Genomic DNA, 19,610 nt, shown 5'->3' on the forward strand with positions numbered 1-19,610 from the left:
GATCATTATTAAGAAAATTTTACCAACTAGTAAGCGATTATAACAAATTATCATTAAAAGTAAACCAGGTTTTTTTCTGTATTTTCAGCCAAAAAAGTTTTTTTCGTTAGCTTTATCAGTGTCGAAATGATGCAAATTTTTTTCCAAAAGCAAGTTAGCCAACTTCTGTCCCCAACACAATCCAAACACTTCAGTAAAATATTATTTCATTTCCTTTAAGCCTCATTTCAGTGAACAAGTTTTTATGCGTTCGCTTAGCCTTCGAGCAAAAACTTTGAAATACCGCACAATATTTAAACTTTCCCCAATTATAAGTTCAATTATACGTCCCAAAGTCCGCTTTTGCTGGCCTTTTCGTTTGTGTTAACAACAAGAACTGTTTAATTTCGGTCAAAACATTTGCTCTACTTTTATGGCATTATAAGAGAGCAAAGCAGAAACGAATTTCTATTTTCACGCTGGCCCCTTCGCTCGGCAACAGTGTTCAACATGGCCAATTTGGTGCGGACAGAGGACCTCCGGCTTCTTCCGTCCATCCATTCCCTTTTGGCCAGCGGAACTTTGACGTTTGGTTTATCAAAGTTTTGAAGCTGGCACGTTCCCGGAGTGACAATATATATATATATATATTCAGTGCGATCCCTCTGGGTTAGAGCATGATTAAATCAGAGCCACACAAACTGCATTAAAAAAGTTATGGAAAAAATTGGCAAACAAGAAAAAAACAGCTAATAAAATTGCATTATTTCTTGTGTTGTCTATTTTTTTTTTTTTTTTCGCCAAATACGGTTGTTTGTCTTTAGTTTTGACTTGGTCGAGTATTTTCGCAGCAATTTATAATAGAGCGAACAAATTTGAACGCAAATAAAATGCAAATGAAAGTGTGCTAATAAAATTCAGTTACAAACTTTAGGCAATGGCATACGAAAATATTGCTCACTGGCGACGGCCGCGGAATGCTTTATTTACGGAGTCCCTAACACAGACACACCATCACAAACGCTCACATACACATTGAGAAACACATACACACCAACCCACACAGAGACAAATTCGTGAACATGTGCTGCTGACCTGGTGTTGCATAAATTAAGGCGCCCGCAATGCATCCCATTTGACATTTGAACCGCTCGACCGCCTCAAAATTGGCAACTGCCATCCGCATATGGTTTTGCCATTCGACATTTCACCAGTTTTCCGCTTTCAGCTTCCAGTTACCATTTATCGTCGCGTTTTAACCCATGCCTAAGTGAATTTTCGCGCTGCAATTGACGCCTGCACACATCACGCATACGCCGTGTGCAACTTGCGGCTTAATTGCGGCAGCTTAAACGATTCAACGCGATGAATGTTCCAAACGGTCCTCAATCTACATGGTATTTACTGCCAAACATTTCATTAGCGGACAAGGCTTAATTTGAGATCTTCATGACATTTAAGGTAACTAATTGTTACATTTTTACTGCTTAAACGCATCACTGGTAATTCAACCTGCGGTTTTATAAGTAAAAAAAAACTATTTAAAGAATATACATTATAACAGATTTTGTGATGTTTGCAGAATTCAAATTAATTAAATATCATTATAAAAATTTAAAAAGTTATTTCTCACGCCCACAAAGCTAAATAGGTAAATTTATAAAAAACATGATAATCAATCACTTTAAGATGTTTATTTTATTTAAATATGTAATTGGGGCAGCGTCCTAGGTCCATTCTTGATTTAAAGGCTTATTGTGATTGAACCCCTGAAAGAGGATTTAAAGAAAAGCATATTAAACAAAAAAGAACATTTTAAAGCACCCTAGGGCGCTGTAAGGTCAAAAAACTTTGCCTAAAAAGCGGTATACGACTGGTAAGTAAATCATTCAAATAAGATGTCGTAAATTATAAAAGCCATTTCACTTCCTACACGTTAAAGTTGAATTTTCTAAGCCGGCTTTATTAAATCTCAAAATTCAAATCAGCTCAGTTCAAGCCTTAAACTAGTTGGCACTCGGACGATATCCCACACCGCCTCATTACCCGTAGTCCATCTTTGATCCATCTGAAAGACAGATTAGGCAAACTTTATGCCCCGGGCCATTCAAATAGCTGCTTGACCCAATGGCCCGGCCCATTAAAAATCTCTTGGGTTGCGGCAGAGGAGGGTTGTGCCTCGAGCGCCATTATGTCCATGTCAACGTATCTGAAGGAGGCACTTGCCGGCACCCTCGGTGCTGGGAGTGCTGGCTGGATTTCAGCATCAGCATCAGCATCGGTCTCATCTCGAATCCGCATTAATTTACGCTCATTGTGCGAATGGCGTAGGGCGCCAGTATCTTCGACAGTGCTCCTATGTTTCGACGCGCTTTGTTTTGCATTGTCACGCAAAGTGTTGCTTACAGTGTCTCCCCCCCTTTTGGTCCTTGTGACCCCTCTGATCCTGATCCAGCCGCATCTCGTCCTGCTCCTGGTCCACCATCAATCCTCCGCCTCGATGTTATCGCGCATCAACAAGGCATAATAAGGAGGGCACGCTCACCCACTTGGCTAAGACAAAAGGAGCCTCAGTGTTTGCTTATGTTTCTCGTTTCTCGTTTCTCACACCAGGCTTCTCCAACACCAGGGGTACTCAAAAAAAATAGCGCGAAAATCTGGGAAATCGATATTTATAACAGAACCTTACCATAGTTTAAAAGTATTTAAAACTTTTGGCTATTAATTAATTTCCTATCTGAGCTTTATTTAATATTTTATTAAATTTGCTTTTCTACTGAATGTTCTTTATAGCTTAAATTTGTATGGTCAGAATTAAAAAAAAATATATTATTCTTACAAAATGTTATTCATTTAATATTTTTATTGCCTTTAACTTTTGATATAAACTTAAGTTTTAATTTATTTTATTAAAAATTGTAAGTGCTCAAATGGGTATTAAAAAGGTCATTCGTAGTGGTTTGGTTTTCTTTTTGATCGTAAATGAAATTTGATTTAGATAAATTTAAATGTGTTTAAATACATTAAATAAAAATTCGAAAAAATTAATTCCTAGTTATTGGAATAATTTAGTTTATATTTATAGCCTTATAACGAGACTAAAATAGATTTATAATTACCTAAATGGTATAAAGTATATAATTTAAATACTAAATAGTATTCCCAATTTTCTTCAGTACATCTAACTTGTCACTCCGCCTTTGGTGAGGCATTTGCACCCAGCTTGACTTTTTTTAATATCCCTGATATTTGCGACTGTTATCATTCGATGGATGCGATGCCGCCTGTGGGCCTCCTGCTGTGTCTAGTTGTTAGCCAGCCCCGCCCACCAGTTACCCCCTGAAAGCACCCGCACCACGCCCCTTTCCTCTGCTCTTGTTATTCATGTCGTCATTTCCTATTGTCGTCGTCCCTGTAATTGTTGTTGCCATTCTGGTTTCAGCCGTCGTCCTACATGCGCGCCCAGTAACTTGTTTTCATTTTACGCTTGCCTGCCGCCTTTCAGCCGTTCCCCCTCTCCCCTCTCCCCAATCCTCTACTCCCGCCCTGGACCTGCCCTGCCACGCCCCTTCTAAGCGACCCACCAGCTGCCGTTGTCATTTTGTACAATTTTGCGCTCTGATTTTTAAATATAATCCAAAAGCAACGCTACTGCGGGCTCTGTATCTGCATCTATACACTAAGAGAATTTATAATACAAATGCTTAACGCAGTTCATCCTATCAAAAATTATAATTCTAGCAAGTTTAAAATGTAGAAATTAAGTTTTTCGAATTTATTAAAATGTATTCTTTTTTTTTACAAAATTTTGTTTCGAACTCATCTTATTTACCCAAAATAAAATAGCAAGAATAATATTTTTAAATACTTTAAATTTTGTTTTGGCTTGCCAAGTGAAAACACTTATTTTTTGGTAACCATTTTTTCAATAAAAAACAATATTTTCGACATTTCTTGCAATGTATTTAACTGTGAATTGTTGGGTGGCCCAAGTCACGCGATATCGCGAAATCCGCTTTAGCGGAAATCTAATTGCACATCATCTCCTACTCCCGCATTCCCCCAGATTTTCCTCGCTTTCCCGACTTTTCCTCTTTGCCTTTTGGGATGCTGGCTGTGAGGCCGTAGGCTGATTTTAACATAATGCTTTTTTAAATGCAAAGTTACAAACACTCGCTTGTTGTCCGCTGCCACGCCCCTTGCCTACGGCCCTGCCCCCTTCTCCTGTGTATTAGCACATTTTATGGCAGCGTCCGCAGCCAACAGCCAGCATGGCATTAGCATAAAGCAGACACAAAAGGCGAAAAGGAATGAAATAAAACAAGTTGGTATTATTTTGGCCCTTAGAGGAAGTCTCGAATATTTGATACCGCCACGAGCACATTTCCTGGACTTAAATCTTGTTACATATTTCTCAGTATATTTAAAATAGTTGCCCAGCTTAAATCATTGAATGCGAAGAGAATTGAGCCAAATTAAATTGGATTATCGTTCATGTGCAAATAAGACTTCCTTTATGACATTATGATCATCATCATCGTTAATTGGCGAAACTCGAGATTGCAAATTAGGCAAGTTACAACATAACACAGAATTTTCAATGCTAGGCAATATTAAATAATAAACAGCTAAGGTCCAGTTTTGGTTTGTGCCTAATATTCATCTATCTTTACTATATTAGTTCAAACTTGTAATTATTAGATTGGAAATTTATTTCATTTTTAATTTTTTATTACTTTAAATTAGTTAAGAAATTATGATTTAATTTCCATTTTAATTGAAAGCTTAATCAACCTAGTTAAACACCTCTATTCGCTGCTTCCAGGGTATTAATGCCCTTACACAGCACATACTAAAATATATTTTTCAAATTAATTTGTGGCCCCGTTGACATTTGACTTTTCTCATGTGGCCTGTCTTCTTTTAATTAATGTTAATATTTTGCCTGCTGCGATGTGAAAGGTCCTGGCGGTAATGCATTTCTATCTATGTTTGGCCATAATCAAATTCCATTCAATGCCCAGATAAAACCTATTGACAAGGCATTTGCATGCATATTTGGCGAGTGCCGAATCAATATTTGCCAGGGGTAGAAGCGAAACGAAAACTAAATTTTAATTAACTGCTGTCAGAGACGGTGAAATTGCAAAGCGGTTGCCGCCAAAACAATTTTCCAACATGTCGGACAGGTAAGTGTCAATAAATCGAGTACACATTCCCAACCGGAACGAACCGCAAACAAATTCTCGGTGTTGCAGCTTACAGAGTCATCACTTTCACACTGATTTTCGCAATTACTTTTGGCAAAGAGTTACCAACTAATTTGGGTTCGACGATGGATATGGAATTGCTCCACCCAAGCTGCGAATTTTCCACTCCTTTTCCGCCAAACGTTTTTTGTAGCCGGCCGGCAACGCGGCGTATAAGCAATATTCGCTCAAATTGAGCATTTGATTTGACTGGCAAACGTAGCCGCCAACTGAACTGCCTTTGACAGCAGTCATCAAGCTCGAGAGGAATCGAATAAGGCATAGCAGAGTAGGAAGTGGAAAGCAGAGAAAGCGGGGAAAGCATTGAAAGGTTTTGGGGGTAAAAGCTGAATAAAAGAGGGGCGAAAAAAGGCTTCAATGTGACACTTTTTTTTCTTGCTCAACGCCATTTCCATTTACGTTGTTTACATTTTGCCAAGGCGTGTTTTTTGCTGCCAAAAGGCAAACGACACCCGCCGCTCGATGGGATGCGATGCGGGTCATGTAATGGCCACGGCCATGTTGCATAGGTGGGCCTAGATAATGCACAGCGAGAAAATCCAGTGCCCAATGGATGAACAATGGCAGATAAGGTCAACCAGAGACTTAGCCCACCTGCATTAGTGAGTAAAACCATTCATTGAATCGGACACATCTTTGGGACTCTCAGTCTGGAAAATCGCCTAAACTAAGTTTTTACGGTACGATTCGTTTGAGAGATATGATAAATGTGCACTTGAAAAAAATTTATAGTTTTAAAAAGTGAAAATTGTCTTTAGCTAACATAAATTTAAATTTAAGAAATAAATTACAATTGAAGTAAATCACAAAAATAATGTATGACAAATACAAATATATATATCCATTTACTTTAAGATCACCGTTAAGTTAAATCACGTAACAACATAAATATTTATATAATAAAATAATTGAGTCAATACATTATACTTTTTTAATTTACAAGAAAAGAACTTGAAGTCTTAACGAAAATAAAAATGTTATTTTAAAATTTAATGAAAGTCTCCAATTAAAATTTTTAGAGTGGATTTTTGAGAATTAATTTTTTGAATTGTTTTGAATGTCCCAAAACAATTTTTTTTGCCAAAACTTTTGTCAGTGTGACTGACGTTAACTGTGACACCAGCGATAACCGAAGTCTTGCTTGTTTTGCGCTCAACCCAGAAGCATCGAGAGAGTTGCGTGTTTATTTTTTTCACCTCAGACCCACTCCTACTCTCATTTTCTTTCCCTTTTTTGTCACTTCCAGCTTCGGCTTCGGATGTATGTCCCCAAAAGTGGGAGTGGAAGTGTATTAAAGAAACATCTGGCAGACCGCCTTTTTTCTGGCCCGGGGCAACGCCTTTTTCCTCAGCCCGCTTAAATTTAATTTAAAGGCTCAAGCCGGACAAACAAGTGCCAAGAGAATTAAAATAGGGTGGTGGCCCAATTTATGGGCGTGGCTGGAGCGGCATTGACACAGCATCGGCAGCAGAAATTAGCGTGACCAAGCCTTAATTGTAGGCCGAAGATTGGGGGTCTTTGTTGGCCAACTTGGGCCTCCCAATCCGCTTGAGATTCAGTGTAAACAGGCAGCATGTCAGGGGGCAGTCGGAAGTTTGTTCAGACGACTCGAATATTCGGGGGCATCAAGGGGTTAAGGCCTTTGTTGCAACCTATTGCCCGAAAAGGGACCTTTGTCAGGTTTAAACACTTTCGGACACTTGAGTTTGCCCCCGTTATTGAGACTTCACTTTAAATTAACATAATTTCTCGTTTTCTATTTTAGAGTATTTTTTTTTCGAACAGGAGACCCTTCGATCGTAATAGAAAATAACGCGCTTTGTGTTTCGACCCGATGATGATTATTATAAGTTTCGCTTTAGAAGCCCTTTTTATTGCTCAACCTGGGTCCGTCCATTAACCGAAATGAGTGCAATTCAAAATAATATCCAAGGACCCAACTGGGATGACACTTTCAACGGAAACCAGAAACTTTCGCTCCCAGCAGGACATTGCCGCTGATTGTTTTGCCAAGATTCTGATTCGCACCCGGGATTTTCGGGCTTCGTATGGGGATTCGTTCAACGGGAACTTTGGGCGGCCAAAAATCATAAATCTTTTTAATTTCATTGATCAACTTTGGCCGGCAAAACTTTTACTTGCCCCAAGGAAAGTTTCGCACTCGACTCCCTTAGGACATATTTTGCCTGACATTTAAATCGATTGCAGATAAATATTAAACTTAAACTTCCAATTCATTGCGGCAAAATTATGTGTTGGTCGAGAGCTGCTGCTCGCATTTTTTCGCATGACGGAGCAACAACAAAAAATCATATTTAATGGGGAACAACATCTTCAATGGCCGCAGGGTGTACAAAGAAATACATGGCGGAACCGAAAAATAAATAAATGCCATCGAATAAACAATGGATAAATGGCAATTGGGTATAGTTTTGGCTCCTACGGACCCGATAAGGAAGCTTATAAATTGGAACAAAATAGGACAGTGATTGAAAAAATTAATGGGGCATGCGGTCTACCCAAACAAGTAAGTTGCTTATGAAGTTAAAGGAAGTGCGGCAAAGTCGGTAAATTGGTTTTGTTAGGTATTAGTTTTTTTTTTAAATTTGGTGTTTTATCCCCTATAAGGTTTTCATAAAACATGTGATCCATTAAAACATTTTTTTTTTATTTTACTCAACGACAATCAAATATTTTTGAATCATTATTAATACAAATGATTATTAGCTGAACAAAAAATTAGCATTTTTCAAGTAATTCTATTAATAATTAAGTGACTATCTTATTAATGTTTACAATTAATTAAATACTTAATTGTATTGTTTAAAAAGCAACTGGTTGATAGTAGTAATTTATTTTTATAAATGATACAATTTACCCAAACGAGGTAAGTATTTGCCTCAAAGGGAATAATATTTAAACATTTACAGCATATGTATGTATCTATTAATAAAATAAGAACTTAATTTGTCTTCAAGAAGTAATGGTCAACTTTCGTCGAACATGCTCGTGGTTTTTTGCAGCACAATTTCCATGGCTCACACATTTCCACTCGTTAATAACTTTTCATGTTGTGCCAGAACAGCATCCTCAATTGTTCCAGTAAATAAGTTCTGAGAAAATGTTTGCGCAGAATGCAAACTTTTCGATTGTGGCAATCGTTCCTTGGGCGCAGCACATGTGCATTCTGGAGCTTCGATTGCTGAATTGATTTAAGAACTTTATAAATGGGGCAGAAAAGAGTAATGAAAATCGCTGATTTTCTTTTAAAATGCCTCACGAAAACTATTGACAGTTTAATTATGGAGCTGAACGAGTGAGATGCAATAAATCCATTGCATGAGTTTCAGAGGAATCAGGAATCGCCTTTGCAATCCTTGCATTCAAGAAGTATTTAACATTCAATATTCACAATGAGAATGCCTGTTTTTTCCCTTCTCGCAAAAGGCATTCCATGCTATACTTTATAAGTCTGGTGCTCATTTAAGAAAAATTTAATTTCGAGAAAATGAATTATAAATGCAATTTGCTGGCAGCTCTATTTCTTGTTTTGCTCCCGCCTCACTTATGATGCGTCTTTGTCCTCCGATGGCCCTGGCAGAGAATTAATTACGCCACTGAAAGTTGATGCCTGCCATAGATGCGGATGCGGATGCGAATCCGGAAGCCCTTTTGCCAATGCGACCACAACTGACCCAGTTGTTTAATTGAATTGAAGCCATAAACACTTGGAGAAGAACGACAGCAGCCAAACAAAACGGGAGTGAGCGCGTTGGGAATGAAAAATGGCGCCGGCCAGGAGCACTCGCTAAATAACTTTAATTAGTAGTGCGAGTGCGACCATCAATCACCTTTGCGTGAGAAAGAGCGAGAGAGCCAGCGGAAACGGAAATGGCAAGCGGAAGTGAAAGCGGAAGCCACGTGGCCATTGCTTAGCATTTTGACAGCTGCGCCTGTCGCTTTTGCAACAAAGCACACACAACACATGCACTGCGAGGAAAAGTAACGATCTAAATTTTGGGATAAAGTTCTTGACTAAAAAATTACAAAAAATAAAGATTTTTAAACCAACTAGAATTTAAATTTGAATTTATTTTTGATAAAATTAAATCTTCTTAACAAAGAAGTAAATTATTTTGAAAGCCATTCAATTATATCTTTGACAATGAAATTCGACAGAATGACAGTTACGAAAAGCTGTCAGATTATAATTTATTTTGTATTGAACGTAAGACTTTTAACTTATTTTCAATAAAAAAAAAACTAAAACTAAACTAAGCCCAAATAAAAAACCTAAATTAATATTGACAAAAATATATATATTTTTTTGTAAATCCTCAAATAATTTATACTTTTTTATCTTGTGGAGAAACTAGACAAATCAAACATTGGTATAAACAATAAACCATATTTTAAATTTGCCCTGTTTTAAACTTGCAAATAAAATGTTTTTGTTAGTGTGAATAAGTACTTTCTTATTTATTGAAAGATTTTTATTTTTTCTTTTATTTGACTAGAATTATCTTTCTTCAAATTATTTCCTTCCGTGCACTGAGATGTGTACAAAACTTAACAAAATTCGAGAAAGCAGGGAATTAATCAAATTGCAAATTTCATCAGCATTGCAAAAAAAGAAGAGCAGATGTGGCGAGCGGAGTAGCTGGCGTTTGCAGCGAGTGCCAGGCAAAGTTGTTGACATCTTCTGAGCCAACACGTACCGCCGGCACCAACAAAAACACACAAAAAGCAGTAAACACTTGACGAGAGCAACAGAAACAACACGAAAAGACAGACGACACTAGTGCCAAAGAGATGGCAAGACCGGAGCTACAGCAAATGTTTCCTTAAAAATGATGCGAGCCTCACGAAAAGAAGAATTTCGGAGCGGAACAGGATGGCTTTCGGATGGGAAGGATGCTTCTTCTGCTTCTGACAGTTGCAAGACGCGTTGACAGTGACAAAGACAATGATGACGACGATGGTTATGTTGGGGCTCATCATGCTGCTGTGGGAATGTGGAGATGGAGGCCAGCATTTGGCATAATCCTGCTGACAAAATGTCATTACAACATCTACATAGTGAAGTTGCCTTTTGAAGTTTTCCAAGCTGGGGGAGGGGCACTGCAAGCTTAAATAAATAAATACGCTTCCCGCTGACTCAAAAAGTTGTGCGAAGTCGGGGTATCTCCATGTTATGTGAAAATAAGTTTTCAAGATGTACATATTTGCGCAAATTACAGTCGCATTTTAACTAGTCTCGTTGGGACGGGCATTTCAATTAATCTTGTTATACACTCAATTTATTTAAACAAAATTAAATTTAGTAGTTTTACTGTTAGTATTCTTGATTAAGAAGCTAGTTGTTAGGGCTTACTAAGTATTTTACTTTTTTTAATTATGATTGATACTTTTACGATAAAATAATACCATATATTTTAAGTTATTCCCATAACTCAATTATCTTCAATGTATCTTTCGTATTTATATTAATTACTCAGAAAAAATTAAACGTTTTCATGCACTGAAAGATTAATTGCAATATATTTAGCAATGTTATTATTACTTGATCGTCAATTGCCTTGTTCTACAATGAAGAGGATATTGATAACACAAGCTTTAAAGAATGGTGGTAGCTTAAAATAAAAAGGTAAGTTTCAAAAAGTAAAAGAGAATTGTCTTTATGATTGTAATGTGATGTCTTGGATCCTCTTACTACAAATGCTGTAAAGCTTAAAGAATTTGATAGCATTTTCCAAGAAACAGTCCCAAAATTTCTAGAGATTTTTATGAAATCAAATATATTTTACATACATATGTACATATATTCTTCTAAAGAGTTTTAAAATTTCAAAAATCGATAAAAATACCATGTGGTAGAGAACACATTGGTCTGATTCCGCTTTTGTGGACTACTTACTGTTAGTTTCGGATGTAGTCCTTGGGCCGGAGTCTGTTTCGGCTATAGTAATTCCACTATAGAATCGGCAGTCACGCGAGTGGCCCAGTCATTGACAAATGGCCAGGGAGCTCAACTGCTATTGTTTTATTTTTTTTATTTTATTTTATTTTTCTACGTTTCCAGAGCACTTTTGCAACGTTTTCCCCGCATCCACGCGAATTGGCCTAGTTTGTCTAGTATTTGGTGTAGCTTTTCGGCTCGGGGTTGGGTTTTCCGTGTGTTTTGTAGGCCTAAGACTCCTCTCCGGCTGCAGTTTTGAGTTACTTGGCACTTGTCTAATGCTTTTGTCTGCTTTTCTTCTGCTATTCTTATGCTTTTTTCATGCTTTTCAGCCAGACGGGCGACTTAGTGTCTTCGCTTGCACTTGAGGAACCGTATGTGTGTGTGTTTGTGAGTGTTTTGTGTGGTTGAATTTGCGAGTGAGACACGAACTTTTGACCCCGTTTCGACAATAACAACACGAGATGAGCAGGGGCTTCTGTTCTCCGGCTTTTTGCACTGTTGGCCGGCTTTTTGGCTTTTCAAAAACTGAATGCGTTTACTGTTATGTCCGTGACTGTTTTTTGGGGTACCACGAATTGTTTAACTTAAGGCTTTATTGATCTAGCATTGCCACAATGATAATAAAATTCCACCATTTTTACATTGATTTGTTTTACCAATAAGCTGTAACTTTTATATAAAATATTTTCATTTCCCCAAAAAGAATGGATTTACCGTTAAGGTTTTAAGCACTTTGCATTTTTAGCTTTGCAGCACTGAATACTTTTACAGTTAGTCCTTATGGGGCTTAACCAATAGTTTGAATTTATGTGTTTTCCAGCTTGTTTATTGATTTAGCAGGGCGTTATCGACACAATAATCATAAATTGTCATTTCCCGTTAGCTGGCTCACTTTTAAATAAGCTTTCTTTTTCCTTTCTCCTACATAGAGCGGAATTACCGTTAAGGTTTCTAGCACTTTTCACAATTATAGCTTTAGTTTTGCGCACGTTTTACGTAGCTGTAAGAAAATGGATAAAACACCCGTGAACATGTCGTTTTTGCTCAGCCAACGACTCACGAACTGAACTTAAAAACTGCGAAAATACGCGAAATGCCAGCATCTCGGCTCAGCTGTGATTATGGTACTTTCTCTCTCGAGCGCTCTCTTTTTGGCGCCATCCGGAAAAGTACCTTTCTCCACGTGGCGACCGAACAGCTGTTGCCTCACATGTCCCACCGATCATGCGCAAAGGGAGCTCTCTGGGAAATAATGGGAAAACAAAAAGCTGCGCCACTGGAAAATAGCCTATGTGGGAACAGTTTTTCGTAACCATAAAAGTTATTCCACCAACATGTCGCCTATAACTTGACAACACACCAAAATGAAACCCAAAAGTTGGCGCGAAAGTCAACACTTTACACATAAAGACATCTTTCCGCTTGGCCAACTTTTGGGGCCAACAAACTTTTCGCATTACCAAAAGCCCACATTTTTTAACCCACATTCCGCATTCATTTACTTTTACCCATTACAATGGGTTAAGGAAATTCTAATTCTTAGAACAGAAACATTCCTAGAATTCTAAATTAATTTCCAGTATGTGAATTAGGAGTTTTAAAAATATAAATATATCACTGTATGTACATGTTTTGATTTTGATTTCGAATAATATTAAAGAGAGTTAGCAATAAATAAAACGTTCAAAAACCCTTAAGTTGCCAAGTAAAAAAATATTTAAAAAGTTTTCTCTACCATTGTTATATTTAAAGTTGATGTGTTATGCCGAAAAGTTGCGTGATTAAAAAAATGTTTTTGTATAATAAGGATTTTAAAGTACAGAGTAGAATATAAAGCAACGAAGAGTCATCCTTTGCTAAAACCTAAAAGCCCCATAACTGTTGTAAAAACCAACCTTCTTTGTCATTACTTCTGTTTTAATTGTAGTTACGTTTTATCAGTTAATTAATTACAAAACCCTAATGCACAAAAATGCAAAAAAACGTCGAAACCCGCCTGCGCCGGCAGCGAATTGGTTCAGCAACAGTGGCCATCGTGACCGCTGTGGTTGTGCGAGTGACCATGTCCGCTGGCCCTGTGGGCTACCTTGTCCTCCTCCTCGCCCGCCTGCTTCGTGGACTTGGCCTGATCCTCGTCGGCGAACTCGCTGAGGTCGCGCCGCATGGCATAGGCATCCTCGCCATCGGCATAGTACTTGGGCTCCACCTCGATGATCTTGAACTTGAGGGCATTGGTGTAGAGGTTCAGGGCAGCCCGGTTGCTCTTTCTCACATGCAGCGACACGTACTGGGCATTGAAACACTCGACCATGGCCTGCGAGGCCTGGTTCATGAGCTTCTGGGCCAGGCCCAAACGCCGATAGGAACGTTTTACGGCCAGCGAGGTGATGTGGCCATGGCGGCTCTCTTCATTGGGCTCCGGCTCCTCCATCTTGGCCAGGACATAGCCCACAATGCCGCCCTTGTCGTCCTCGGCCACGTAGCTGAGCTGAGGCCAGGTGAGTCCGTGGTAGAAGTAGTACTTCATCTGGTAGTTCTCGGGCAGGCACAGCAGGTTGCAGTGCTGCATGGTCATTAGGTCCTCCGGTTTGGCGCAGCGGATGTTCATGGTGGGGCTGTAGTTTTGTGATCTCCTTGTTGATTAACTGACTCCTAATCTCGGCGAGCTTTCCTGGCTCTTCCGTGCTGTTGCTGAAGATGCTGTTGCTGATGCTGGTGATCCCAAGCGAGTGGCGGCTGCTGCTCCTCCGGCTCCTCTTGACCCAACAATTCCCGAACCAGACGAAACTTCGATAGGAACGCCTTCCAGATGAGGAACCAGCCTGCAATGGGAGTCAAATTTGTGGATGAGTTACAGCTCGAAGTAATTGAAATTAGACTCCAAGACATTATGATCGTCAGCGGGCGCCTGCTTACCCAACAAAATAATTGCTGCGACGATACTAACAGAGGCTAATATGGTGAAAATGAAAACCAAGCCCGTTTGCAGGGACATTCTAACGGGGTAGCACGAAACTAGTAAACTATAAACATTCAACTTATAATTGGAATTGCAAAATAATAATGAAAAAGTGCTCGCAAATGGTTTCTCTGGCAGCGAATTAAATGTTTTCTCCCCGTTTTTTGTGAATTGCTGACTATCACAATAAAAAACAGCTGTAACTCAAGTGTGACCGTTTTCCTACTTTGCAGAATACCAGGGGTGCAAAATATGGTTCTACTATATTCTGCCAAATTGGAAAATGGGTAAAAGTTAATAAATACAAATTTGTAACTTTAAAACCAGTTATTAAAACAACATTCTTAAGCCCAATCAACTGTTTTGTCGGCTAAGCTTTTGTTTGAAGGGTGTTCAGCACTCGTAACTTTTGTTGCCACCAAAAACCACATGGGGTTAGAAAATTCACTAAGCCATCTAATGAAACTGTCTATGAGGGCTGGATCACATTGAGATACATTTTGAGGTAAGCGAACGATACATATTGTCCCGCAGTTGGGTTAGTTTTATTTAATATCCACCTGGCTGTTTAACTTATTTATATTCGCGAAAGAGCACACTTCTTGCACACTTTTACACCGGCACCAGTATGACCAGGGCTGGTAAATCCAAATATACCAAAACATACCAGCTTAACTTCCAAAATAAAAAAATACTACAATAGTTGTACAAGTTTGATTTTAAAATATATATCTTTCTATTTTTGTAAAATAATTAAACAAAATTAATAATTTATACATAATTCAAATAACTCATTCAAATGGAATTTTAAATTTGTTTTTGGTCTGAACACAGGGTTTTAAAAAAAATATGTTAATAAATATAATTTAAGTATTATTCAGCGATAACAAAAACATATTGTTTATCTTGTTTGTAGTGCTTTTTAATGAATCATTGTATATAAGTATTTGTTTACTTTTGCAATCAGTAAATACTAAATTATATCAGTTACAGAAATACCGAAAAGTAATGTTTGTATGTATGCCAAAACAGCTGTTGGTTGGTTTTAATTTACCTGGGCAAACACGAACTGATTAAACAAATGCGATTTGTGCATTAAAACTAAACAAAATGCAAGAGTTTTCGGCCAAACGCGATGCATTGTTTGCATGTCTCGACGACGCAAGCAAAGAATTGAGGGGAACGGCCCTGGATCAGAGCAAGGCCAAGTCGTTATCCATCAACGCTCTCGATCGGGGCAACAGATCCGGAAACTCATCCGGATCCGGACAGGTGATGAACTACCGCCACGGCCGCAGCATTGATGTCAACCTCGATCCGGAGGATGGGCGATTACGGCGGATGCGGGGCAAGGAGAGCATTTTCAAGAAGCCGGAACTGCCCATCGGTCGCTGTTTGAAGCCCAGGAAGACCCCAGATTACCAGGTAGAAGATGCCCTATTCCTTACAATCAAATCGCCTTTAAAACCCTTGATTCCCATCTAAGGTAAACCCCCACAAATGGAAGAAGTACTCCCTGTCCGATGTGGACATCTCCGATCAGAGCAACTCCGCCGCCGCCTTATCCTTCCTCCGACAAATGGACGCCCAGCGCGAAGCTGAGGGAGATGACATCGAATCGCCCAGTTCAGATGGCAAAATAGAGTTCAAAAAGACCAGCAAACTCAACCGCAATCTCAAGAAGCTTCAACAGCAGGAGGTGGAGGATGTGGAGCTGGACAAACCAAAGTTGAGAGGCTCCAAGCTGGTGATGCCCGAGTATGTAATTGGTCAAAGGGCCCAGAAACAGAAGAAATCCAAGACCCAGTCGAACCAGAGTCGTGCCTCTGGAAAACTTCAACTTTCCCACTTGGCAGAGGAAGATGAACAGGATGAGTAGGTTACAACTTATGGTCTTAGGCTTACACATTAAACAATTAGCGTTCCCCTAAAGATTTAAGCATGTAAATAGACTTTTACTACACAATTCTTGGACTTTAACTTTTGGAAAAACTTTGGGTTTTGTCAAAAAATGCCATCGTTTATTTATAAATGTACAAATCAACTCTAAAATCAGACTGGAAAACTTTGTTACATTGTACTTTTTTGTTCCATTTCGAATGATATCTTTCATACTGTAAATGTACAAACTTTAAGATCAGACTCGAAAATTGTTTTACATTTTACTTAAATTTTTCGATTTCTAATATTCGTTGATGGTGGATTTGCTTAATTTTAAATAATTGTTTGCTTATTTTGATCTTAACACTTCTGGCGTTTATCACATAGAAAGACCTAATTTGTGTACCTTAAAAAAAAGTATTTGAAGAAGTAGAGGAGTATTGCGTACAAAATAGACATATAGAGCACGCGAGCACAAAACACATAATCTAAAGGACACACATAAATGCGACGATACAAACATAAATACGGTTTAGAAATGCAAATATTCAGTCGGGAATGCTTTCATCATGGGCAGTGGCTGCGGCTACTCGCTGTAGAAGCCCGGATTAAGGTAGAGTTTCTTGTTAAAGCCGAGATTGTCGAAGGCACCGGTCTGCATCGAGCCGTTTTTGGTGCGCATGTTGCCCACGGAGGCGTTCGTCTTCTTCAGGATGTCCTCGACGTTCGTGTTGTGGGCATGCTCGGCCATCACGTCGCAGAACTTCTGGATGTACCAGCTGCCCGTCTCCGTGTCCCTGTGGGTCACAAAGCCCGGCGTGTTGGCATAGCAGACCAGCGTGTCTGCCAGAGTTGGAACATTTGCGGTCACGGAGGACATGCCCTCCGTCTCGATCTGAGTGTCCGCCTGCTGTGGGATCTTGAACACAGGCTCCCTAGAATCGTAGCGATTCTTCGGCTGCCCCATATCGGCATGGTCACCACGGCAAAATGGGAAGAACAGCACCTTTGGCTTGTGCACCAAATACGGACAGATGTTCGCCTGGAAGTGGTTCTTAATCTTGTGCATATCCACCACGGATCCATCGCAGAACTCCACCTTGTCCTTTTCATCCACCCGATTACCATGCGTCATCAGAATCATCATGAAGCACTCGGTGTTCTGCACATATGACGACGAGGTGACCTGGCCCAGCACGTCGAAGAACTGCTCCTGGTTCATATTGCCATAGGCGAAAATCGTAAAACCCAGTTCGCGGTACAGGTGAATCAGCGAGTTACTGTCCAACTCGGCTCCGTTTCGTTTGCGCTTGGGATCTGGGAAGTCGATGATGTTTATCATCAGCAAAACGCCGCGATTGTGGCGCGATTGCATTTTGTATGTGCCCACCATATCATCAGTGTGAATCTTGTTTGACTTCCTAACTTCGCGCTGTTTTCCGACGACGGGCTCCAGATAAGGCGTAGGTGGTCCGAGGGGTTCGCTTAAGGGTCTCTGAAATGCAGGGGGAAATAAAAATAGATAAGCTTCTCGCTAGCTGCATGATTAATATTCCAGTTTACCGACTTCGGTTCAATAAACATGACTTCTAACTTACATCTTATGGTGAAATTCAATTAATGCACTCAATTAAGGAATGCATCGGACTACTTTGATTTTATGTTCGCATATAACATTCGACATGAAATAATGTTGATAAGGTTTTGGCAATGACGATGTGTTTTTCATAATTCCCCAAGGTTAAAGAACCTATCCCACTGGAAAAATTAATGGGATAGGTAAGTAGCCCTACTCCACAGATTAAACGAACAGATAGCTAAAACCTCTGAGTAAATATTATATATAAAGACGAAAAATGTGACCTTGAAACGATTAATGTATAACAAAAAGAAGCCAAACTGAATCATCTAAAGCTGAGGTATTTGTTATCAACAAAGTTTATATTACTTGGAACCATGACATAAGCATATCAAAACGTACTGCTTATATCTGCGCATACAAATTCTGTCAATTGAGTTTGAAGAGCTCAAGCTATAAATGGTACCAGTTTTCGGGATAAGGTAAGCATGAATGATTTGTGACGTTGATCAATTGCATGATTCATTGGGGCATTGATCCCTGGAAGAGTTATTTGTAAACTGTCAATACAAATTGTTATAAGAGAAAGTGACTACCTTTTATTACTGGTTCTAATCAATGTATATTATCATTCGCCTGTACATTTAAGTTAAAGATTAAAGCTTCTTATGACCACAATTAGTATAAAAACCATGGTTTTCTGTGACTCATTGGGTCATTGACCTACAAAACCATGCTTATTAGAACATTCTTAGCCTCACCTGTACAATTGTAACGTGTTGAATGTCAGAAAAGCCATATTTTCAGTTGGGGATATTAAAGATCTTACCTTGCTGACACAGGCACCTTCGCAGGCATCTGGCGACCGGTTGTCCACGATATCTGCCGACTTGGGACGGCTGCTCTTCCGTTCGTTCAGCGAGATGAAGGGTGGCCGCGAACTGGACTCGTCCACCGACTCCAGCAACTGGGCGGCATCCAGACAATTGACATTCTTTAGGGCCGCTATGAGCTGGTTGTAGGCGGTTGGACCCCGCTGGGTGACCTTGAGGAACAACCGACGATGCTGCTCCAGTAGCACATCCTCCTCGCGCATGTTGAACCGCTCGCCATTGAGGTCCTCCGTGTTGCGCAGCATCTGGCTGGACAGGATGCCCTGGCGGACGCACTCCCTGGCCACTTGACCATAGTTGGTCGCTTTCACCAGATAATCCAGATTCTTGTTAATGTGCTCGCGATGCTTTCTCAGCATTCCAATCTCGCGCTCCGACGCCTGCATTCCGGATGTGGTTTTTGTGTCCGGGGACTCCGCTTATTTGGGGCTCCAAGGATAAATGTTTTGCACTGGCAGTGATCAATCTCCAATTGGCAGTGATATTGGCAGTGAGTCACTTCAAGGTTTTTCCGTGACTGACTTCGTTTGGCGCTGGTTTCGATTCGTTTCTTTGTCTGCGGCTTTGTTGTGGTGTTTTGTTGTTGTCTCGATAGCGGGGAAACAACAATCGACGGCCTCGGCGCAGTGTCCTTATTTTTCCAAAAGCAAATTACCTAGTCTATATATTGCACTAGACGATCCTGTTGCGGATCAGGGATCTTCGAATAAGATTTCTTTTGAAACAAAAGGATGTTCGGGCTTTCTTTCGCTGCCAGCCAGCGCGTCCGCTACGTTCTCACTCGCACTACTCTATGTTCTAACTGCGCGATTAGTGTGACCACGGCGAGCTGGGCTAAATATACCACAAAGCGCAATAGGAAAAATATACCAAATTTATACCGTTAATATTTTAATAATCATATAAACCAAAAACTGCTACTTTTCGAGATAAAAAACTTTAATTTAAGTTGAAGTAAATAATCAGAATAACAAATACAGTTACAGTTACAATACAGATAGAAAATAAATGTTTACAAAGTATAAAAAGTTTGATTTATTTACTTAAAGATTAAATAATGTTTTAGTTTTGTAATTTTTAAAATGAA

The 19,610-nt window shown here is 39.4% G+C and overlaps 5 protein-coding genes across 8 annotated transcripts in view; 1 reads left to right on the forward strand and 4 right to left on the reverse strand.

Moving 5' to 3' along the window:
- Positions 1-12,255, reverse strand: part of LOC108150239 (junctional adhesion molecule A) — a 100,441-nt gene extending 88,186 nt beyond the window's left edge. For all 4 annotated transcript variants that reach the window (XM_017278299.2, XM_017278297.2, XM_017278298.2 and 1 more), the window contains exon 1: positions 11,167-12,255. The gene's annotated coding sequence lies outside the window, so the exon portion shown is untranslated. The remainder of the gene's footprint in view (positions 1-11,166) is intronic.
- Positions 12,256-13,107: 852 nt separating this feature from the next.
- Positions 13,108-13,819, reverse strand: LOC108150290 (N-alpha-acetyltransferase daf-31). Its single transcript, XM_017278392.2, has one exon. It carries the CDS (start codon positions 13,817-13,819, stop codon positions 13,229-13,231), a length of 591 nt encoding a protein of 196 aa, XP_017133881.1. The 3' UTR covers positions 13,108-13,228.
- Positions 13,820-13,863: 44 nt separating this feature from the next.
- Positions 13,864-14,374, reverse strand: LOC108150291 (small integral membrane protein 13). Its single transcript, XM_017278393.2, has 2 exons — positions 14,128-14,374; positions 13,864-14,033 (listed from the first exon to the last, which is right to left on the reverse strand). Exons 1-2 carry the CDS (start codon positions 14,204-14,206, stop codon positions 13,864-13,866), a joined length of 249 nt encoding a protein of 82 aa, XP_017133882.1. The 5' UTR covers positions 14,207-14,374.
- Positions 14,375-15,155: 781 nt separating this feature from the next.
- Positions 15,156-16,136, forward strand: LOC108150289 (protein TSSC4). Its single transcript, XM_017278391.2, has 2 exons — positions 15,156-15,595; positions 15,657-16,136. The coding sequence occupies exons 1-2, from the start codon at positions 15,281-15,283 to the stop codon at positions 16,047-16,049; spliced, it is 708 nt and encodes a 235-aa protein (XP_017133880.1). The 5' UTR covers positions 15,156-15,280; the 3' UTR covers positions 16,050-16,136.
- Positions 16,137-16,169: 33 nt separating this feature from the next.
- Positions 16,170-19,321, reverse strand: LOC108150288 (caspase Dronc). The gene is made up of 2 exons (XM_017278390.2): positions 18,460-19,321; positions 16,170-17,546 (listed from the first exon to the last, which is right to left on the reverse strand). Exons 1-2 carry the CDS (start codon positions 18,907-18,909, stop codon positions 16,638-16,640), a joined length of 1,359 nt encoding a protein of 452 aa, XP_017133879.1. The 5' UTR covers positions 18,910-19,321; the 3' UTR covers positions 16,170-16,637.
- Between the last annotated feature and the right edge of the window lie 289 nt (positions 19,322-19,610).

Source organism: Drosophila elegans, unplaced genomic scaffold, assembly GCF_018152505.1.
Source record: "Drosophila elegans isolate 14027-0461.03 unplaced genomic scaffold, ASM1815250v1 contig_208, whole genome shotgun sequence".
Lineage (NCBI taxonomy): Eukaryota > Metazoa > Arthropoda > Insecta > Diptera > Drosophilidae > Drosophila > Drosophila elegans.